The sequence below is a fragment of the Macrotis lagotis genome, chromosome 2 (genome assembly GCF_037893015.1).
Source record: "Macrotis lagotis isolate mMagLag1 chromosome 2, bilby.v1.9.chrom.fasta, whole genome shotgun sequence".
NCBI lineage: Eukaryota > Metazoa > Chordata > Mammalia > Peramelemorphia > Peramelidae > Macrotis > Macrotis lagotis.
The window spans coordinates 45,580,833-45,605,284 of record NC_133659.1 but is presented as its reverse complement, the minus strand read 5'-3'; the positions used below and the strand labels follow the sequence as shown (position 1 = coordinate 45,605,284).

Genomic DNA, 24,452 nt, shown 5'->3' with positions numbered 1-24,452 from the left:
AGTCTTGCCCCTTCCCTCCCTCCTCTCCCCTCCCCCACTCCTCTCGGACTTCCAGCTCCAGAGTCAAGCCTTCGCCTCCCCCGGGACTACAAGTCCCAGGGTGCCACGCTCCCGTGCAGATCGCGGCCCATTGGCCGGAGGGAATTGTATTTGGAGCTGGACATGTGGCTGCTGCTGGTCCTGGGCTGCTGCTGAAGTGTGTGTGAGAGTGTGTGTGTGTGTGTGTGTGTGTGTGTGTGTGTGTGTGTGTGTTGTGTGTTGTGTGTGTGTGTGTGTTGTGTGTTGTGTGTGTGTGTGTGTGTGTGTGTGTCTTGTGTGTGTGTGTGTGTGTGTGTGTGTGTGTGTGTGTGTGTGTGGAGCACTCACTCCGCCGGCCATGAGGAGAGGTAAGTGCTCTCTGGACCCTCGGGCTTCCAGGGGGGCTGGGGAGGGCCTGGACCGGCCCAGCCCCCCCCACTCCCGGCCCCCCAGGCAGAGCGGAGCGCAGCCAAGGCGGGCCGCCCTGCCCCGGCCCCCCCCCCAACTCCTCAGTCCCGGGGCCCGGGATCCAGGGAAGAACTTGCCCCGCTGCCCGGAGAGATGCTGCCCCCGAGGGATGCGCCCGAGGAGAGCCGCGGGCGGGGAGGGGGCGGCCGAGCCCCGGGAGGGAGTCTTCTCTGGGGCGGCCCGGCCTCAACTTTCTTTCTCTTTGTTCCCCCGAGCGCTGTCAGCTGGCCGGAGTCGAGGACCACCGCGTCTGGCCGTTCTCCCCCCCGCCCCGCTAGCCCACTTCTCCCCACCCCACTCTTGCCACCTCCGTGGCCTCTCGGATTTCCTCCCCCTGTGCCCCTGGACCCCAACCCCCCCCCCCCAATGGGACATCTGTCGTTCTCCACTAAAGGTCGCTCCATCCACTTCGAGAGCTGCAAGTGGGCTCCCGGTGAACTTAACGTAGCTGGGCGGTTGCTAGGGGCCTGCCCCCGCGTTGGAAGGACGCCTTCCCTGCCCGGGAAAAGACTTTGGAGAGGACAGACAGAGAGACACAAAAGAGAGAAAGAAACAGACACTCAGAGAGACGGGCCGACCGCCTGAGACACAGAGAGACTGAGAGACTGAGAGACATAGAGAAAGAGGCACAGAAACTGACAGGAAGAGACAGAAAGACAGGCAGGGAGACAACAGACAGACACAGAAAGACAGAAAGAGACAGAGGGAGACAGAGAGACGGGGAGAGAGAGAGAGAGACAGAGACAGAGAGACAAAAAAGAGAAAGAAACAGACACACTCAGAGAGACAGACCGACCGTCTAAGACACAGAGAGACGGAGAGATAGAGACATAGAGAAAGAGGCACAGAAACAGATAGGAAGAGACAGAAAGACAGACAGGGAGACAATAGACAGACACAGAAAGACAGAAGAGAGAGACAGAGAGAGACAGACAGAGACAGACAGAGAGAGAGACAGAGAGAGAAAGATACAAAGTCACCAACATCCTGTACTTTTCACTTAGATGCGGAAAGACCAAATTACTTTTTTCTGCTACTTTTCTGATATAGTATCTAGTCCGGGAAGACTTTTTAATGGAGAAGAAGGGTGGAGGAGGAAGGTAGTGGACAGAGAGAGAGAGAGAGAGAGAGAGAGAGAGAGAGAGAGAGAGAGAGAGGAGAGACAGAGAGAGCAGAGACACAGAGTCAAAGTCACAGAGACAGAAGTGGGGGGGGGCGAGAACTAACGTCTAGTACTTTTTACTCAGGTGGGGAAAAAAGTACTTTTCCCACCTAATTCTACACTCAGTCATATCTCTTGTGAATTGATGGATCTCAGAAATGACTTCAGTAACACAAGAATAATTGGGTGTTGAGGGTTGTGAATGAGTTCTCACTGAGGGTGCAGAATCTGTCCGCACCCACACAAACACCAAGACATGCACAGTCACAGTCCTTACAAACTTTTTTTCCATTTTAAGTATTGGGAGGTTAAGTTAAATAGCTTGTTGGAAGAAATAAGTAATGGGGTGGGTGAGCCCCAAGCTATTTGGATTTTGAAACATTAGCTCATCACCAAAGTTAGAAACCAGCTGATTCCGAAGACCTCCTGCTTTAGATTTCATTTGACACTTTGTTAAGTGGAATTTGCTTCTTGTTAAACAATCTGAAACCTTAATGTTTATTAATATTGATATGTTTTATTTATATACATCATAAATTTTCTAATAAATAACCCCCTCCATCCATAGGACTTTACCATAAAACAAAACGAAAAGTGTCCAACAGACCAATATGAGAACTGACAGCACATAGAACTTTCTATTTTAAAGAGTTTATCTTTTCTTAATTAAAAGGAAGGATGTATCTTAGCCTCAGTGAATTGGAAGCAACATCGACTTATTGTGTTTGACCTGAATTCTGTTTTTTGAATTGTCTTCATCTGTATTATTACAATAATTGCCTACATATAGGTTCATTTTCTTTAACAAGTCCTTCTGGCTCTCTCTATCACCACCTTGAAATTCATACTTTCTATTAGATTTTCAAAAGACAAACTTTATATCCCAACAGGCAAGTTTAGAGGAGAAAATCCCTCCCCCCTTCCCTATACCTATTTGTAATGGTCATTGCCCTGGTCAGTCATCACAATACATTTCTTTCTCTGTGGGTTTTGTTGGTATATAAGTTTGTGTGTATGAATGTGGATGTGCTGTATGGGTATGTGTGTATGTAGCTGAATGTAAATGTATGTGTGAGTAAATGTGTGTATGGGACTACAGGTGTATATGTGTGTGTATTTGTGTATATGAGTAAATGTGTGTAGGAGAGTATGTGTGTATATATGAGTAAATGTGAGTATGTGTGTGAGTACATGTGTTTATATGAGTAAATGTGTGTGAGTGTCTATGTGGGTATATGTGGTATGTGAGTACTTGTGTGTATGTATGTGCGAGTAAATGGGCATATGTGTTTGAGTATACATGTATGTGTGAGATTGTATGTCTATATGTGCTATGAGTAAATGTGTGTATGCGAGTATATGTGTTTATGTGTGTCAGTGTATATGTGAGTATATGAGTATGTGTGCATGTGAGTAAATGTATGTGTGTGCTAGATGTTAGTGTCCTGAACTTTTTCTCTTCTCTGTCTCTGTCTCTCTCTGTCTCTCTTCCTATGTAGTAGGTGAGCTATTGGGTGCACAGAAGTGATTTTTTTCCCCTTCTGGGCACCAGACTGGCTTTGTGTGAGTTGTAGGTATCAGCCCCATCTGTCATCTGCCAGGATTTAAAGCCCCAATCAAATTCCTCCAGTCCACTCCAGCTGATTTAGTTGGAGAAGGTTGGAGGGCGTCTGATCCAGGCCACGTCGGAGGCGAACCGGTGCTGGGGAGAGAACTTCCACCTCAGGCAGGTCAAATAGGGGCTTCCAGGGTTGGCAAGGACTTCTTATTGAATTATGGAGGGGTGTGGCAGAGGGGCCGAGAGGGGAAGGGGAGCAAGGTGGCTTCTGTCAATGCGATGGACTGACAGTTTTCTTTTAAGAAGCAGCAACTTCCCCTCCTGAGGACGATGGTTCTCAAGGTGAGGGGAAAGAGCTTTACTGGGTTACTGAAATTCAGGGGTTAACTTTGGGTCCCCTCTAAAGGGCTCCTGTTGGCTTTAGACACTGGCAGACAGAAAGCAAGTCTGTTCATTTCTTTGCATGTGATTCTCCCCCCACCCCAAATCTCTTCAGTGGTATAGGGGTAATTCACCCTCTTTATCCAGGGCCCTGTCTAAAAATACAGTTTTGCCTTCTGAGTGTTCATTAGTGGCAAGCAGCCTGGCCTGAGCTTTTTACAATTGCCATGCCTGTGCTTAGAGTGCATGAGTTGGGGATATCACGTCTCCGGTGTCATGTGAGGAAAAGATTAAATAAATAGATAACCATAACTAATAGTTTCCATTTCTGTAACAAGTTCCTATATTTCCCTGCTTGAGTTTGTGATAGTTGCATCCTGCCAAGGAATCTTTTTTATGGGAGTTGGGGGGGGGGGGGTGAAAGAGGAAAGGGGGAGGGGAGAGTGGAGAGAGGATGGGGGGGAGTTAGAGAAAGAGAAGGGAGACAGAAAAAGACAGGGAAACAAAGTCAGAGAGACAGAGAGAAGGGGAGTCAGACAGAGAGAAGGGAGACAGAGAAAGACAGGAAGACAGAAAAAAGACAGAAAGACAGAGAGAGAGAGAGAGAGAGAGAGAGAGAGAGAGAGAGAGAGAGAGAGAGAGAGAGAGAGAGAAGGGGAGATCAGAAAGAGAGAAGGGAGGCAGAGAAAGATAGGGAGAGCAGATAGAGACAGAGACAGAAATAGAGAGAAGCATAAAGCTTAACCATTTCTATGTATGGGTGCCTCCACTGTGAAAACATGTTATGTTCCTGTAGTCATGTCTAGGGATTTGCTAATTGACCATGCTCTAGCCACCAAGAAATATTGCTTCAACTTCAGCCCTGAGAACTTCGTCCAAGGACTAGGTTCAAAGAGAGCTTCCTACTTGATGGCAGCTTCACCATCCCAATGCTCCCCACTAAAGCCAAGTCCTCTCACTTGGTTTCTCGCAGTTATAAAAGACCCAGAAACCTCAGTTTTGGAGTCCAGGAGGATAATAATCAAAGGATGTTTTGAGGGAAAGGAAAAAGTGAAACTCATCAATGTATTGTGTTTCCCTTTTCTGAGAAAGGTACCAAAAAAATAAAAGCCCCTGCAGTTTGAAGACCCCCAGGAACTTTGTCTCTTTCTCTCCCACCCCAAGGAGGCTGCCAGGGGTAGTGAGCCCAAGTGAGCAGGCACCAAGCACACTGTAGCTTTAAAAAGTCAGCCATGAGACTGAAGGCAGTTGGTGCAGCTCCGCATGGGAGTCCCAACGTCATGTTGGCTCGGGGCCAGTCAGCTCTCATTTCACTGTGTCAAATTGTGCCTCCTTCTTGAATTCCTTTGCCAACCCACTTTATGAAAGAAAACATTGGGGTTTCTTGGGCTGATGTTGACAAGCTTGTTTTTGATTTTTTATGCTCCATTTTAGTTGCTTCTAGGTAGGTTTGGTTTTTGACCTTTTTTTAAAAAAATAATTTCCCCCCAGAAAAATGACAATATAGTGGGAATAGCAGCATTATAGTGAGGGATACTTTAAAAAAATGCCAAAAAACCCACTTTCCTCCCCCCCCCCATCCCCACTCTCATCCCAGACACCTCTTATCCCTTCTTTCCTAAAGATGCTTAGAAAATGGTGACTGTGTAATCAGTTTCCAAATGAAATGAAATCTTCCTTCTGGGGTTGGCCAAGCAAACTTATCTCTTTGGGATCGTTTCTGTATTGAGGTATTTGTGTATTGATAAATATGATGTCAAATGCTTAGAAGTGATGAGAGGAGTTTTTTTTACTAACTAAAAGTTTTATCTGTGTGTATTTACATACATAGAACAAAGAAGACCCCCACTCACAACAAGATTTGCTATTTCTTCAAGGATGTGGGGTGGGGGAAGCATTCTCTTCTCTGGCAGGATGTCTACCAAATGAATCTCTTTTAAAGGATGTGGTGGAACCCCTCTACCCACAGCACCATTCCTCTCAGAAGGGGTATTCCAGTATAAAGCAAATGGAGTGGAATTCTTTTTAAGCAAATATATCCACTATCAAAGAGAGAAAACTAGTTTTCTGGGGCAGTTTCTAAAAGTTTTACTAAATGTTTATTTTTTGATTGACTCATTGTTACTGGTGCTGATTATGATTTTCCCCATCTCCTTTCATGTACCTCCCCTGAACAGCGATGGGAGACCCTAGGAGGTTGTTCTAGTCAAGTGGATAAGCCCCTTTCTCCTCAACCCTGCTAAGGCTTCCCTGATATGTTTGTGAGCTCACAGCTCCCTCCTCAGCTTGTCTATCTTATACATTGGCATTTGAGGCTTTCATGTATGAGTGAGGAAGGGAATATTTGCTGCCAGAAACTTGAAGGAACCTTTTTGCATTGCTAGGAGAAGGGGGTGTGAGGAATCCCTTGGGAGGAACGCAAAGCAGTTATACTGAATTAAAATACCATAATGCTGGGGGAGGGAGATGGAGGGAGGGAAGATCCCAGTTGCTATTGTTTCTCCCTTGTCTGACTCACTGATGTGGCTCTGGCACCCACTTTATGAAGCCTGTACTTATGAACACAACACATATTTGAATTCTGGGATATGAAGTGTTTGCTAGAGGTCTGCCTAGGAGTGCCAGTTCATATAGAAGCACCAATAAGCAGTTTCACCCCTCTGCTGGAGCACAATCAGCTCCCTAGAGTTTTTTAAGGGAAATGGGGATTCCTCAAATAATTCAGCTGGTCTGAAATTTATTCTCACAACAATGGCAGTTTGATGTTTCTGATACTGAATAAATGATTTTGCTTCCTCACTTTCTAGGTATTAACATAAGGTTATTGTTGGTTTTTTCTCTCCCCTTCCCCTCTCCACTCCCACTGCCCACTTTATTGATTAGTTGCTGGAATAAGAGAAGATCGAGGCCTTCCGATGTACCCAGTTGACGTGGAAAACAAGGAGAATGGCTCTGTTGATGTCCCAAAGTAAGTGACTAGTGACTCTTAGATTTTCACCTTCCACCAGCTCCTGCTTTCAGTTACTTCCTCTATATTCTAGCCCCAAGACATTGGGGGCTAGATTGACTAAAATGGAACACAAGGGAGTTGTCGACCTTGCAGTCTGCTTATCAAAATAGAACTTATCCTGCCCAAAGAAATTATGCAGGGAAGGCTTGTGGGGATATCAGGAGAGTGACAGGGAAGGAGCAAGGGAGGGAGGAAGAGAATCATAGTTTTTATGAAACTGGCCACTTTGTAACCCTCAGAGATATGGTCATGGAGAAAAGGGAGGAGAAAAGGGGGAAGAAAAAAGCTACAGAAAAAATTCTTTAAAAGTATCCTAGTTTGTCTGAAATTTCATCAACTGTATACAGTGTTTTACTTGTCACATTGTAAATTTCATCCTCCCTTCCCAGGTTTGTTTTGGTTTTTTTTTTTTTCCCTGACATTACTGTCCTTCCCACATTTTTTGCTCCAACCAAACTGGTCTGTTTCCTATTCTTCACATAGGTCATTTCATCTCCTGTCTCCATGCCTTTGTATAGGTCATGCCCCTCTGCCTGGAATCACTCCCTCCTCACCTCTGCCTCTTAGCATCCCTCATTTCCTTCAAGGCTCAGCTCAAAAAGCTACATCCCACATGAGATCTTTCCTGACCCCCCAGCTGATAATGGCCCCTCCAAAATCCACGGAATCCTAGCTGTAGCTGGAAGGGACCTCAGATTTGGCAGGTGAGGTAACTCAGGACCAGAGGGCTAAGTGATTTGTCCAAGGCCACAGAGGTGAGTGATAGAAATGGGTTTCGAATCCAGGTCCTTTGCCTTTACTCTGTCTTTGTTTCATCTTATCTTATGTGCAAATGTTTCCCTTGACAAAAATGTAAACTTTTTTTTTTTAGTTTTTTAGTTTTTGCAAGGTGATGGGGGTAAGTGGCTTGCCCAAGGCCACACAGCTAGGTAATTATTAAGTGTCTGAGGCTGAATTTGAACTCAGATACTCCTGACTCCAAGGCCAGTGCTCTATCCACTGCGCCACCTAGCTGCCCCCAAAATGTAAACTTTTTGAGGACAGGTTTGTTTGTTGTTTTTTCACATTGCTTAGCACAATGTCTAGGGACTTAGTAAATGTTTGCTGACCGATTGAAAGTACTTGATATTACTTTCTTGTCTCATGTTAAATCCCTGCATTTCTCGTGTAAGATTTATGTGTATATAGACATATAGATATAATATATAATAAATATTATATATTATATGCATATTATATATATATATGTATGTGTTTTTTAAAAAAAACTACATGTTGTATCTTATACTCAAGAATAAAAAATTTCCCCCAAGATAGGGGGATTTGGAGGTTGTGTTTATGGCTACAGCTAACTAGACTTCATTTAGAAATTAATCTGAAGATACAGTGAGGGTTCTGCTACACTGGTGAGAGTAAGCTCCAGGAGGGTGGTCTTGATTTCATTTCTTTTTCCTGTGGATTCTGTTAAAACTTTCCCTTGAGTTAAGGTTTCAGAGAAAAGTAATTAAATGTAATAGAAGCTGTGACTTCTAAATGAAGACACACAGTGTTTGCACAGAAGGCACATTTTCCTCCTCAGAGAAGTTGCATAAAAATAAGCTTAATAAACATTGTTTCTTTAGCACCTTGCTCATTTAGGGACTAGTGTGCAACCTTCCCTCTCACTCCTTTCCCCCAGATCAGAGACAGAGAGTTTAAGGAGAGAACAATCAACAGATACAAGGTTGACTTACTGTATGGATCATGGTGACTGGCAATACAAAGACTGGAACATAACTGGAGGCTCACCAGTCATTCAAATGGAAGAATTTGGCTATTTGCTTTGGGAGAACTAGGGGTCCCTACACAAAAGGGCCATCAAGGTCATCTATCAGGGCCTGACCTCAGTTTGTTTTTTGTTTTTTTAGTTGTTTATTTTTTGCAAGGCAATGGGGTTCAGTGACTTTGCCCAAGGCCACACAGCTGGGTAATTATTAAGTGTCTGAGGTCAGATTTGAACTCAGGTCCTCCTGACTCCAGTGCTGGTGCTCTATTCACTGTGCCACCTAGATGCCCCATGACCTCAGTTTTTAAAGGGTGGTCCTAGTCCATTCTAGCTTTAGGGACTCTCGTCTCCCAAGGTTCTAGTATATTATAAAGATTGGTCTTTCCACTATTTTTGCCATTTCAAGAAATATAGGAAAATTAAAATGTGACAGAAGTTATCAAGGGGATGGTTGCCTTCCCTTAGAATGAATGTTTCCAATCAAAATGGTACCCCTAACTTTTTCTCTAAACAACTACAGGGTCTAGTCTAATCTAAACACCCTTGGGAATTAGTTTAAAGGTCAATTCCAACGTATTAGAAACTAGCTCATGTGCAACCAAGCCACTGAGTCCTCTCTGCTTCAGATGAAACTATGGCAAACACAGAATTTCAGAGATGTCTCAGAAATTGTCTAGTTCAAGTTATACCTGTCATCAGGCTAAACATTTGTAGCTTCCTAAAATATGGAACCTGGGACTAAATTCATTACTTTTGTGATCAAATGTGGTCCGGTCAGAGCAAAGACTGACATAGGATTACATCTAGATTTTTAGGATTTTAGGATTTGCAATCTAGAGTCTGAAGGGACCTCAGAAGTCTTCTAATCCACTAATTTTACAGTTGAGGAAACTGAGGTCCAAGGAGGTTAAATGACTTATCAAAGGTCACACAGGTAATTTGCATCAGAGACAAGATTTGAACCCAAAGACCTTCGACTTGAGACACAGTATACTTTCCTATTTTGGGAGTATTTCAAACTTGGCTCTAAATCCTCCACTTTGTCTTCTCTTTATCCTTATCTAAAAATATAATACTTAGGATTAGGAGAAAGGACTACAATTATGTTTCATTTGTGAAGGGACCTCCCAGTTGAGTAAATTCCTTCAGCCGATTCAAATTGTACCTTTTCTGCAATTTAGAGCAGAGGTGTCAAACTCCAAAGGAAACAGATTAAAATGTAATTGGAAATGTTTAACAAAATAAAGTAAAATACAACACCATGTAGATGATGTTAATTTATGATTTTCTAAGTCTATATTCACTTCACAAGAATCCCTTTTTCTTTGAGTTTGACACCACTGGCCTAAAGCACTCAGAGGTCAAGTGACATGTCCAGGGTCACCCAGCCATATGTTTAAAAGGCAGAACTTGAACTCAGATCTTCTGGTGGCTTTCTATCCTCTATAGCATGCTGCCCTTTTATGAACTAGCTAACTGCCCAAATAAGTTAGAAGTCAGTCAGATACCCATCTGTCAAATGCATAGGGTGAATTTACAAAATGTATATCCTTGCTGGGATGATGCTGAGCATTCACAGCTTGTCCATAATTAGAGGGAAATATGCAACCTCAGTCAGCTTGTACAAGATATAGCCCATTTAGTACCTATAAAACTCTGACCAGATGTGGGATAGAAATGGGAAATGTTTCCCTGATGCATACTAGATTGGACCTGATCCTGGCCAGCCCTACTGCTGGGACTTCCGAAGTGATAGCCACTGTAGGTTTTTAATCTTCTCTGCAAAGAAGAGAATAGCACCTGGCTTACTCAGACTTGCAGTCATGCCCATATATATCAAGATGACATTGCTCCATTGACAAGCCATTTGTGCTATGTAAAAGACTTCCCTCCCCAAAACCATGTGAGGTGGGTGGTACAAGTTGTATTAATGGGTACAGATTCAGGGAACTAAAATTACTTGTCCATAGTTAGAAAGTATCATTTCCAGAGGTTTGAATTCAGCTCCTATGGCTACAAAACTGACATACCAAGATGTTTCCCTGTTGGGGGAAATCTATCTTGAAAAAAAATCATGCAAGACCGTGACTGTGTTATTATCTCTCTACTTTTTAAGGTTGGAAGATGAATCTGATATCATTGAGTGAAAGGAATTATCTGGAAGGCATTTAGATCTTCCTCCCCAGTGAAGACAGGCTTCCTCTCTCTATTCATTCTTCCATCCCTCCATCCCTCCATCCATCCATCCATCCATCCTTCCATCCTTCCATCCATCCATCCATCCCTCCATCCATCCATCCATCCTTCCATCCATCCATCCCTCCACCCCTCCATCCATACATCCATCCATCCATTCTTACCAAAGGACTATCAAAACTAAAATGTGGATTAGATGACCTCTAAGGTCTCTTATAACTCAAGATCAAGGAGCCTATGATTCTCTTCATCTACTTCCCTCATAGATGAAGACCTAACTCCTATCTTTTACCAAGAAGAATTATTGTAGTTTGCATGTGAAGTACCAGCATTCCAATTCTTTGGACACTAACCCTAAAAAGGGTTCTTAATCTTCACTTCTTTCCTGGGCTCCTTTGTCAATCTGATGAGTAATTTAAGTGCATTAGGGTTTAAGTGCATAAAATAAAATGTGTAGTATTATGTATATATAAATATATTTTTGTAAAACATTTTATATTTATGTTTTACATATAATATTTTATGATAAATAGCATCTATATTTTATAGCATATGGCATATTTGTTTATACATACATATATAGGCATGTGTATGTATATATGTATTTATTTTTATATATAGCTACAAAGATCGATATAAATATATCTAATGGATATCACTCCAGACATAATTTTTGTCTAACCCTCACTTGAACCAGAGTCTCTTCTACAATATCTTTGACAAGTACAGTTATTCAGTCTTTGCTTGATAACATTCCATAATAAAGAACTTGTCCTCTCCTGAGCCTGCCCATTGCTTTCTGAGATGGCTGTGTTAATTAGGAAACTTTTTTCTGTCATCAAAATTTAATCTCTCTCTCTCATCTTCTACCCATCATACCTAGATTTGCTTTCTGCAACGAAGGCAGAATAATATTTTTGTTAATCTTTCAAATTTTTGTTGTTGTTTAGTTGTTTTGGTTGTGTCTAACTCTCTGATTCATTTGAGATTTTCCTGGCAAAGATACTGAAGTGGTTTGCCATTTCCTTCTTCCGTTCATTTTACAGATGAGGAAATTGAGGCAAACCAGGGTCAAGTGATTTGCCCAAGATCACATAGCTAGTGAGTGTCTGAGGCTGGATTTGAACTCAAGCCCAATGCTCTAGACACTGAGTCACCTAGCTGCCCAACCCCTCAATGCTTAAAGACAACAGCCATCAACTCCCCAACCTAATCTCTGACTCCTGGTTCCCAAAATCTTTTCTAGATTAACCATTTCTAGTTCCTTGGACCAATTTTCACATGGCAGGATTTCTAGTCTTCCCACATTCCCAGTTGCCCTTCTTAGATGTGCTCCAGTTTTTCAGTGTTCTTGGAACAGTGGGGTCACTGATTAAAACACTTTATTACATTAAAGTAGGAATACTCTCTCCCTTCTGTTGGAAACCATACCTCCTTTAATATAGACCTACAATTGCTCAAATTCTTAGCTTCTTCTCTGATTTGCTATTGATGTGAAGAATGATAGTAATACTTGAACCCATCCTAAAATGACATGGATGTTTAATGTTACCCTGAATGGCCTGGATTGTAAAGCTTGAGCAATTCATTTGAGCTGCGGGTTGCCTCATTTCCTTGTGTATAATAATCATGAAGATGTGTCCCTGAGTTAATAGTTCTGAATTTTTCAAGGAATTAATTAGTTCAGAAGTATTTATTGCCTACTAGGTGTTGGGCCCTGAGGGTTTTGGGGTTATCCAGTGGAGTCTGTGAACCTATTGATCCAGAAACTTCCTCCAGTGACACAGAATCATACCAATGTGGACACAACCTATCTATACCCAACTCTGGGACTCTTGCTTATATCTTCTGTAACTTTGCCCCAGGGGGTCCACCCAATTGGCTGGAATCCTTCTTTGCTTAATGCTAACTTTGTGAGGATGCTAGTGAAATACTCTGGTCAACCATCCATCATACCCTCTCTTGCCACATGTCTTCTTATTGTACCCTTGATTCCCTGAAGTCATCCTTTACTCTTGTTCTTCATATGAAGCTCTCACTGGTTATATGTTGTGACTGAGCTTCATAGTATACTTCTCCTTTACTCTGTTATATTCATTTTTTTAAATTCTTCAGTGACATTTGTAGCCCATTTGTAGCCCAATATGTATGGGGCCACCAGTAGAATAGTCCTTTGAAAAAGATAGACGTCTGCTTTCATGAGAAGTTTGGAGCTTCACAGGTTACCAAAGGCAAGAGAACCTGTTATCTTCTTGTTCAATAAACTGGGTCCAACTTACTTACCCATCTGCCCTTTTTGTTCTCATTCCAAATTAAATTTGGAAAATAAATAATCCAATTAAAATTAGATTAAAATCCAAACAAAACAGTAGACATTTTTCATCTACTTGCTCTTTTTAGTGTGGTTGGTCAGATCAAATCCCTTTAAAGGGGGTACAGATTTCTTTCTGAAGACTTTGTAATATAATCAGGATAGTGTCATCACCCAAAAAAGGAGCATCTAGAGAACCTTAATAGCCACAGGGAATAAATATATAGGTACTAAACATTTCTGTTGAAAAGATAGCACATCCATCCATAAGCATATGAAGTCAATACAGGAGGGAAAATATTTTTGGAAGTTGAGGGGCACCAGAATCTTTGGCTTTCAGAAAAAACTTCACACAGAAAATGGTTCTTGAGCTGAATCTCAAAGTTTGACTCAATATCTAAGACTCGGAGATGAAAAGGAAATGCATTTCAGGCATGTGGAATGTCCAGGATCCAGGTAGAGAAACAGGAGAAAGAGCACTGTGTATGAAAAAGTAATAAGAAGGGACTTTTGGAAAATATGACTCTCTTAATGAGGGCAGATCATTCAACTTTCACATATTAATCTCAGAAAAATTATAAGGTTCAAAAAAGAACAAAAAATGCTGAAGAAATAAATGAGAGTTGACTCCCTAAAAACATTAGTTTTTTTTTTTTAAATCCTAGATACTTTAAGAAATCATAAATGACATTTGCCCAGTTCAGTTAGAATCAGAGGGCAAAATAAAGATTGGAAGACTCTTCCATAATCACTTCCTGAAAGGAATCTCTCCCCACCAAAGAAAAGCCCAAGGAGAATCATAGCCAAAATCCAAAGTCCTTACATCAAAGGAAAAATACTACAAACATTCGAAGGCGGGGGGAAATGGTACCAAGGAATCACAGTATTATCCAGGACCTGGAAGTGGTAGTTATAAATGAGAAGAGGTCTTGGAGTGCAGAATTCCAAAAGACAAAATATATGGGTTTATAATCAATAATAACCTGCAAAACCAAGTGTAATCTTATAGGGGGAAAATGGAATCTTAAATGGAATAGAGCTGAGTAGGAATTTTGAAATATAAATTCAAGGGTCCAGAGAAACCTAGAAAAGTAAATCTATTTGAGCAATTGGAAGGAACTAGGTGATAATGCTGACATTCTAACAGAGGCAGAAGAACCAAGTGTTTATTCATTACCAAGGTAACAAGGGAAATGAATGAGGGCCAGGGAAAGAAGAATAAAGGGAACAAGAAGAAGGTGGAACTTGGTGCTTCTTATAATTGACATATGAGGAAGAGAGTATTCAAACATGGAGGGCAGGGTTGGGGTAGAATGGGCATTAACCAAATCTCACAGTTATTTGAGTTAGACACAGAAATGCTGAACACACTCATACATGTATAGAGTTTGATAGTATCTCCTCCAGTAGACTAAGCCCCTTGAGGCTTGTCTCAAGTCATAAGCACTTAGTAAATATGTATTGACTGGATGAATGACAGGGCACAAAGTAGAGATGAGATGTCAAGGAGAGGGGTTAAAAGGAAGGATAAAGCCAGGGAAGAAAGAATGTAAGCAAAACATACTCTCTAATCCTGGACAATCAGAGAATAGGGGAGGGGTAAGGGAAATATCTTAGATTGCCTCTTAAGATATTTGGGGGGCCAGCTATTGGGCAGCTAGGTGGCATAATGTATAGAGCACCAGCCCTGGAGTCAGGGGACCTGTGTTCAAATTCAGCTCAGACACTTAGTAATTGCCTAGCTGTGTCACCTTGGGCAAGTCATTCAACCCCATTGCCTTAAAATAAAAATTAAAAAATTAAAAATTAAATTTAAAAAAGATAGGGAAATGAACAAACCAATTATGGCATATGACCACAATGGACTATTATTGTGCTGTAAGAAATGTTAAAATAAATTATTTTAGAGAATCCTGGCTAGTATGAACTAATACAGAGTGAAATGAATAGAGCAGTGAGGCATAAGGACACAATCAAATTTCTATGGTCAACCACTTTGAAAAAGTTGAGAACTCCTTTCCATGTAATGATCTATCACATTTACAGAGGACATGCTTAGGAGATGTGATCCAGATAATGATCCAGTAAAAGACTGACCAGATAGAGAAGAGGAGTACCAAGGGACAGCAGAATCATCAAAATCCAAAGAGACAGTATCCAAAAGGAAAAAGAAAGCAATAGTTTCGGAAGCTTCAGAGAGGTCACAAGGGATGGAGAAACAAAAAAAAGTTCTCATGCTTATTAATTAGGAGATTATTGGTAACCTGGGACAGAGCAATTTCATTTAAGCAATGAAGTTGAAAAATCAAACTGCAGAGTATTGAGAAGTGATGAGAGGAATGGAGGTAAAGACCATAGACTTTGACATAAACCAGTGTACACATTTTACCACATTCTTGCAAAATTCTGTAAAATCACATCAACTCTCAACCTCACACCTTCTCCCTGTCCCCGTGGCCCTTCCCTTCTTCTGATTAGAGAGGATAGAGAGCAGATTTTGGAGAACTTTCCTCAGATCCTCCTTTAAAGATGATGCCCAGGGCCATCTTGTCATTTCCAATTCAACTGCACTCTTCCAGTCAAGTACCCTCCCCCTCCCCGCCTTCTCAGCATCTTTTTTATGGCTCATGTTCCTCCATCAGATTGTAAGTATCTTTTGCCTTTCTTTGTGTTCCCAGTGCTTAGTTGTGTCCCTATTTGTGTCTCCTTGCCCAGCATGAAGTAGGTGCTTAATTAACTGACTGACTAACAGATTGATGTGCAACCCTTGGACAAGTCATTTAATCATTCTCTAAGGCTATTCTCTGGGATAATAAACTTCAAGAGCATTTGCAGTTCTGTACTGGTAGAGGGAATCTCTTTACCAGGAGTTCCCTAAACTAATGAAATTACAAGTCCAATCATATGAGTGCATATATATGTTTAAATAACATATACCAAAGTTAGAAATGCAGTCTGTACAGTAATTATTATCATTCTTATGTATGATTTCATTAAACCTCAGACACTTTATGTGTGTCCATCTGTGTTGTATGTGTATGTACGTTTGTGTTTATGCATGCATAGTTCTCTTAAGTTTTGGATATGGAAGAGACTATAGAGATTATCTAGTCTAGTCCCTCAATTTACAGTTGAAAAAACTGAGACACAGAGATGTTAAATGGAAGGTCTGGGGTCATGTAAGTGACAGGGTTAGAATTTGATTCCAGATTTTCTCATTTCATACTCAGTAGTTTTTCACTATGTCTTGAATGGGGAATCATTGTATTTGTTCATATTTACCTTATCTGCTCAGTTTTCTTCATCTTACATGATTGAGCTTCTTTTCCTTTTTCCATTTCCCCCCTCAAAGGACACAAAAAGTAACTCCTCATTATAAATGATCTAAATAAAGTATTTGATCATTATAATCACCTTAATAGACCTAATTTCAAATATAACCCTAGATACTTATTAACTGCGTGACCATGTGCAAGTCACTGACCCTCTCTGTGCCTCAGTTTCCTCTTTTGTAAAATGAAGAAAATAATAGCACCCATCTCCTGGGATTATGGTGAGGATCAAATGAGATGATATTTCTAAAGTGCTTTGCAAACTTTAATGCACTATATAAATATAAATACTAGCTATTATTAATATTATTATGATTATTATGATTATTTCCCCCACATACACACTCACACTTTAACTGCTGTTGGAGGTTAGTTTACAATTTCCTTGTTCTCCAATGGCTTTGAAAATAGAATTTCCCACTCTAATGTTCGTGACTTGTGACAATATCCCTCTGCTTTCTGATTTCTTAATGTTTCATCATGAGTTAAAAGCAAGATTTTTTTTCACCCATTCTTGAAATGTTATTAGTGTGTTGTTTTCATGATGAGACAAAAGGTGCAAATTGCAGCCTCCTTCACACATTCTAATTCTGGGTAAATTGTAGTTCTGCCTTCCCCCTAAATCTCCCATGGAAGATCTGTTCCATTCCTAGGGGGTCTTCCTCTTGTGGATTTCTGAAATATCCCACAGTTTGTGTTGACAATCCATTGTCTCATTGCCACCATTGGCCGACCTTCCTGCTTCCAGGGTCATATGTGTTCTTTTTTTTTTCCTGCCACTTCTCATGAGTAAGTCATAATTCCAAGTAGACTCCAACCCACTTACACCCACCATGAGTTTTTCCATTGCCTTTTAAATTACTTATAATTTTGTTTTTCTTCAAGTTCACCGTGTTCCATCATTGGCAGTCACACAGCCTCATCGGGGAAGAATATTGATGTTACAGAGATAAGGTTTTGGGGAAAGGAGCCATCTGAAATCACCATGCAATTTCCCAAATGTGATGCAGCCTCATTGCTTCCTCTCATCCAATTCTGGAGCCAACTCACTGTCTATTGGTGATGCCTGTTATGCAGGGTGTCCCAAAAGTCTTAGTGCAGTTTTAAGATCTTAAAAGCCTAAAACTGGACCGAGGCTTTTGGGACAACCTATATATTTACATTGTGCTCACTACAGAGAGCCCTATTCAATGCTGGAGCCAACTTGCTGTCCATTGGTAATGTCTGTTATGCAGGGTGTTCCAAAAGTTTTAGTGCAGTATTAAGATCTTGAAGCCTAAAACTGCACTAAGACTTTTGGGACAACCTGTATATTTAGATTGTACTCACTACGGAGAATCCTATTCGATTCTAGAACAACTTTGCTTCCCCTTGGTAATGCCTGTAATATATAGATTGAACTACAAAGAGCTCTTTAGTGAAATCTGTAGCTGAATATGTGTGGGGGGGATAAAGGTGGGGGTGGGGCAGAGAATGATTTCACCATTCATAATGGCAAACAAATGGAATAAAAACACATTGTTCTTAGACTGTAGTGGGCAACTAACCCTTGAAGCTATCTACTTTTAACTAAAGTATGCTTCCCTTCTCTTCTCCCCCCCCCAACCTTGATATTTTGAACTTCTAGTGAGGAAATGCCTTCTCCCAATGCAGATACACACCCGGTCTGCAGCTTATGGTCTTGGAGAGTTTCCCGGATTGATGAGACATTAAATGATTTGTCCAGAGACACACAGCGTGGCCAGTCTGTGCCGGAGGTCTTCCTGAGAGTGAGGTCAGCCTTCCATGTAGTATATGATAGCCCTTCTCAGACTCTACCTGTGGGTGCAGGTGTGCAGGTGGAGATAAAAGAAGAGGAAACAGATGTTGACATCTCTATATCTGAAAAGAATCAAAAGAGCAGTTAGTTTGTTAGTTAGAGCAATGCTCAAGAGGATAACTTCTAAATAATAATTGTAAAAAGAGTCCCATTTTAAAATACTTCCTAGTGGTTCTGATGAGATGTTTCAAATTGGTCTGACTACTTTTTCCATTGATCTTAACAAACAGTAAATAACAGTTGTGAATATTTTCTTCCTTACCTCGATATCTATATCTAACTGCAATATACATGTATCTGCATATTTATATGTGTAAATACATGTGTGCAATATACTTAACACAATATGCATGTATCCTTGTTCATATCTACATATATTATATATGCAGATATATATAATATATATGTATATATACACTCATTCATACTGAATTGTGGGGCTCCAATGGGATTTTATGTATGCATACATAGGTGTAGATGTATGTATGTGTAAGTATATATCTGCTATATGCACACACATCTGAGATATATACATGCATGCATATATATATCTTCTCCCCTCTTTTCTCTCTTCTCCCTCCAGGTACAGACAGAAATGGTTATAGAGACCTTACTACTAATTGTAGTTAATAGGAAACAGCAAAATGACCATGTGCATGTATATTATACATACACATACCCACATATGTGTGTCATACAGTTATTTCCGCCATGGCCAGATCTTCATGACCCTATTGGAAGTTCTCTTGGCAGCGATACTGGAGCACTTTACCTTTTCCTTCTCCAATTCATTTTACAAATGAGGAAACTGAGGTGAACAAGGCAAAGTGACTTGTCCAGGGTCACACAGTTAAGAGATATCTCTTTATATCTCTATCTAATCTATATCTAGCTACATCGACGTCTACATCTCTTATCTCTTTATCTACATCTACATTTATATATTTATCTATCTATCTACATCTCTATCTCTATAGATATATTATACATATATCTCAAGTATACTCTATCCTAAGTATACTATATATGTCAAAGGGAAGACATATTTGTATGTACATACATTTATCATATAGATTATCTCCACACATGCATGTATGTTACTATCATGTACAGTCATTAAGACAAATCTCACTTGTCCTGTTGATGTTCATAGACCTTGTGACCTTGGGAAGGTCACTGAGGTTCTAAGAGTTGGGGACAGCTCTCTAAGAACTGGTGAGAATTTGCATTGATCCAGGGTTTTTTTTCACCAGGTCTTCCCTTTACTAATACTAACAACTAAGAACAATAATAAAAATGAACAATCATGAACTTCTTTTTAAGGTGTACAAAATACTCTACAAACATTACCTCACTTTTTCCTTACAATGAATTTGGGAAGGGGTAACACTATTGTCCCCATTTTAGAGATGAGGAAATTGAGGCAGACAGCAGTTAAGAGACTTGCCCAAGATCACACAGATGTTAAGTGTCTCCTCACTCCAGGCCAGGAGCTCTTATCCATCACACTACCCATCTGCCTCAATGAAAACACAGGTATGGCTAAAGAAACCAAAACCAACCACAATAAAAAAACAACAGCAGAAAACAGAGGGAAAGGGTCTCATTTGAATGACTCCAGCTGAACACTGTGGGCTAGATGAGATGTGGTTTTCTTCCTCTGCTTCTCTGGTGAGGCTGGTTAGAACAGTTTTTCCTGCACTGTTATAAATTTAACTGAGAAATCTCGGGGGGGGGTCAACATATTGTCCCCCAAAGACTGGAGTTTGGGGAGAACCGCCCCAAGCACCAACTTTTGTCAGGAAGCAGGATCTCAGCAAGCAGGTGTCTTAAGGGAGCTCATGTCTCGGTGTTTCACATCTGGCTTGTTGTCAGTATGCAGGAGATCCCTGAACAGAACGATTTGCATAATCATATAGTGTGTTCATCTGTCATAATGTCTTGTATAATTGAATGTATATATTCAACAACGTGTTAAAAACTAAGGAGGTTATTTTTATCCAAGTGAACCAGGTGATTGCGGGTGTGATGAGCAGGGCTGGGGAGGGCTAGGAACTTTGCCAAGAATTTCAAAAACTTGAATTGGTTGCATTGTGGAATCTTGTCACTTTTCTCCTCTGGTCTTGGGAGCCATTTTCCTCTCTACAACTATGGTGTCAACATGTCAATCACCATAGAGTTTCTGAATTCTCCTGCCATAGAAACCTCTTCATCTGGGAAGCTTTACCCCTGCTCTTGGACTTCATACATTGGAAAGTCCCTTTGCTCCCCTCCCTGCCTCAAGAGGTACCTGGGTGGTATAATGGATGGAGCACTGGGCCTGGTGTCAGAGAGAAACCCAGGTTCAAATTTAGCTAAAGACTGAGCAACTTTCTTAAGTTCTGTTTGCCTGGAAAATGGAGATAATAATTTCACCTACGTCACAACATAGTAGTAATGATGAAATGAGATGAGCAGGGTCTACAAAGTTAAGTTCTATATAAAAAAATTCTACGGAAATACTTGTTCCTTCCCACTTCCCCTTAACTCCATGATTAGCTGGTTCCTCCAGAACATCCGCCCTAGCCAATCAACGTATTCATTCCCTCCTCACTCTCTGGACCTTCTCCACCATGACTTCACTCCATCCCTGGACTTCATACATTGGAATAGCAATGCCCCTGCTGGGTACCTTCAGCCCCCATCTTCCAGCCTTCCATCGTTTTGTGCATTGTCTTCCTCCATTAAAATGTCAGCTATTTGAAGGCAGGGGCTATCCTTTTCTGCTTGTATTTGTATTGTCATCCCTCAGCCTTTAGCTGCCTGTGAGTAGCTGGTCAGGATTAGCTAAAACATCACCTATCTGCTAGTACATCCTTGCAAAGAGCAGAGATTCGTTTTCTCAGCTCTTCTTTGGGGGGCTAAACTTCATGATTATTATAATCACACAATATTCAGTATTCTAAAAGCATAGTTAATTAAGTTGGTGAGTGAAAATTTTCATCAGAAACTTAGGAGATAAGTGCAGATTTCAGTCCCAAACCTTTTCTGGATAACTACCTACCAATATGCTATTATTACCCTTCCCACTGAGCTGCCTCTTTGCCCATCTTAGTAACTTAAATAACAACTTGGGGGAAGAGTATTTGTGATATTTAATATCTTGATTTATGAGATAGTATAACCCACCCATTATCATTGCATATGTCTCCCCTTCCAAAACATTACAAAGTTTAAAAGTATAAAATCTGTAATATCGACCGAGAGTGTACTAATGTCATATTTTAAACTTGAAAACGATTAGAAAAATGAATTGTAAGTTGTTCCCTCAGGAAACAGAGATCTACACCATATATCTTTTACAAACCAACAAGCCCAAAGTATTTATGGCCACCATATTCCAAGGATTACTTGATTTACCTTCTCTGTCATCATAAAAAGGCTAGTCAGAGTTAGATTTAGAGAAATACTGAGGGGTGGCTAGGTGGCACAGTGGATAGTGCACCAGTCCTGGAGTCAGGAGAACCTGGGTTCAAATCCAGCCTCAGACACTTAATAATTACCTAGCTGTGTGACCTTGGGCAAGCCACTTTACCCCATTGCCTTGCAAAAACCTAAAAAAAAAAAATAGAGAAATACTGAGTCTCCCAACCTTCTGTGACTGGAAGATGAGGAAAGTTTGTTAATTCATTTTTTCTTAGGAAGTTCCCAGTGTCTTCACGGCTCTCCCAGGTTGTTTTGGAACTGCTTTCCCATAGTATTAATATTTATCATTGTGTTTTGGGGCAGGTCTTAGTGATTTTCTTGCCCTGATCAATAAAGGCCATATTACTACCTTGATGGATTCTCTTTTCTGGCAGCACTATTCTTTCCACTAATGGGGGGGCAGGGGGGGGGATCTTATTAGTAATGGCAGATGAAAGACAGGTGACAAACAAGGTCCTTTGTCCTGGCACAGGGTCATCAGGAAGACAGAGTTGAGCAATCACTGTACTAGGACCGAGACTGCATTGATCAAACGAGTACAATGCAATTCCAAAGAGAATTTATTTTTAAAAAGTCATCCTACATTTTCCCAATGGGGCTTCCATATGTTATGTCTTAACTCACAATCAACTAAGTCATTTAATTCTGTACTTTACAAATCAGTTAGTTGCACATTGTTTCTAATTTTCTTGTTAGAAAGGACATAATAGCTGTCTTCAAGTATCTGATGGGCGATAATGTGAAAAGGGGGAAGATTTATTTTGTTTGGTCCCACAGGGCATTTCCTCAGACAGTTCCCTAGAAATGATTGTTTGGGCATAAACAACAACAGTATATCTTAGATTGTAACGTAATCTTGGATGGAAGGAGTAAAGAAGAAAATTGAGGTTAGATGTAAATAAAAATTTATAGCCATTCACAGTATCCAAAATGGCAATTGACTGCCCCAGTGACAATGGGGCATGAAATGTTTTCAAAGGTTAATTGTTGAGTATGTTAAAGAGGGGAGATGGGTTGGATGAGATGGTCTCCAGGTCCTTGTCAAATCTGAGATTCTGTGATCTGCTTTATCCTTGCTCCTAAATGGCTATTTCACATGGAGAAATCTGCCCTTCAGAGGCAGCATGGCCTATTGAATGAAGTCAGGAAAATCCTCTGTCCAATGGTGATTACTTGTGAGGAGCAAATGAGATAACAAAATGGATACTTGAAATGATTAAAGCATTTTGCTATGGATACAACAAAAGAACAAGACAGTTCTTGCCTTCAAGAAGCTTACGTTTGAATGGGAACATAATATCTATGGAAGATAATCTATGTAAACCCTATATAAACTTTTAAAAAGTGTTTTATAAATGTTAGTTATGTTTAAAATTATTATTACTTTCTACTTAAATGCAAAAATGATAGTGTTTCTCCTAAAGATCTTTGTTAAGTTTTATGAATGACTTTTGTCATTTCCTGTCATTTCTGGGTTGGAGGGGAACTTCTCTCTAAATTGAACCCTGAGTGACCATAAAAATTAAGAAAAGATATCAACATAGTGATTGTATCTGACAATGTGTCCAACATTCTTTTCTTAGCCATCTCCCATCTCTTTGTCATGAAGAGAGAGATGTTTTATTATGTGGTTTCCTGAATTAAAGACTTTTTTTTGGTATTTGGTAATACCCCATATCCTCCCCCTGAAGTCCTTCTCATTATGACTGGAGGGTACTTGGACTGAGAGTGTCACAAGTGATGACTGGAATCTAAAAATTGCAAGATGGAAAGACTTTGCATATAGACCATGCCTTGTGGCTGTAGTTCAAGGACTGAATGAACAGAATGGAGAGACTCCTCACCAGATCACTGGCCACCAGAAGACAAATTTTCAGTAGGCCACAACCTCTAAGACAGAGAATCTACCAAGTCAAAGGGGTGTTGTCATTTTGGGTAAAAAGGAGTCCCACATTGATAAAACCAAAGATTTATAAAGTAAATATTCATATCCACAATATTGGGGTGTCAAAGTGGAGGAGCAAGCATGGGGTCATGGAGAAACATATTGAATATGGAGATAGAAAATTCAGATTTGAATTCCAGCTCTGCCCTTGCCAGTGGATCTTAGACAAGTGAATTGGCTCCAATTTCCTCCGGTGTCAACTGTTGGAGTTGGACTTGATGACCTCTAAAGACCGATCTGATGATGATTTTGAAAATCAGTGGGAAAGTCTTCTGTACAGTGAGGAAAAAAAAGCTAAGTCTTAAAAACTCATTTACTTTATACCACAGGTGAGATAGAGTCAGCATCAGGCCAGAACTTGGTGACTTGGAATTGTATGTCAAATTTAAGTTACTGATTTAATGAGCTTGTTTATCCAGTTTTTCTACCTCCTTCAGTTCTTAGGGCAAACAAGGTAATGGGAGCAAGGTTAAGAGTAAGGTATGATAATTATAAAGTGGGAAATAATAGTGTTGGATTTGAAGTCAGAAGATGGGTTTTCTGAATTCTGTCTCTGAGTGACCTCAGATAGTTCACCTAACTTCACTGGACCCCAATTTCCTTATTTGTAAAATTGAGGGTGTTGAACTCCATGATCTATAAGGTTCCTTTCAAAACTAAATCCATGATCCTTTAACCTTTATTTAAATTGCTAACCATCATTTAAATACATTGATGGATACATGGTGCGTGGTTTTTTTTTTTTTGAGACTGAGTGTCCCTATCTCACCCAGGGTGGTAGTGCAGAGATCACTAATTAATTTAGTTTCATCCTCATATGTCATGAGGTCACTTGACTGGCCTGAGTCTTACTTCAGAACTTCCAAGTTCAAGCAGTGCACCAACTTCTGTCTCAGGGACCGCTGACCTGGGTACCCATGCCACACATATACATATGTGCACACAAATGCAAAAGAATACACTAAAATATTCATAGCTCCTAAAAACAGTATGTTTCTCTCATTCATGAAAGGTGTCTTCAT

At 40.6% G+C, this 24,452-nt stretch overlaps 1 protein-coding gene across 1 annotated transcript in view; it reads left to right on the top strand.

Moving 5' to 3' along the window:
* Positions 1-316: 316 nt before the first annotated feature.
* The window catches only part of LOC141511860 (sterile alpha motif domain-containing protein 13-like), a gene marked incomplete at its 5' end in the record, with an annotated part of 49,549 nt that continues 25,413 nt past the window's right edge, over positions 317-24,452 (top strand). Inside the window, 2 exons of the mRNA XM_074220869.1 lie at positions 317-386; positions 6,471-6,555. Of these exons, the coding sequence (XP_074076970.1) occupies positions 317-386; positions 6,471-6,555 (155 nt within the window). The remainder of the gene's footprint in view (positions 387-6,470; positions 6,556-24,452) is intronic.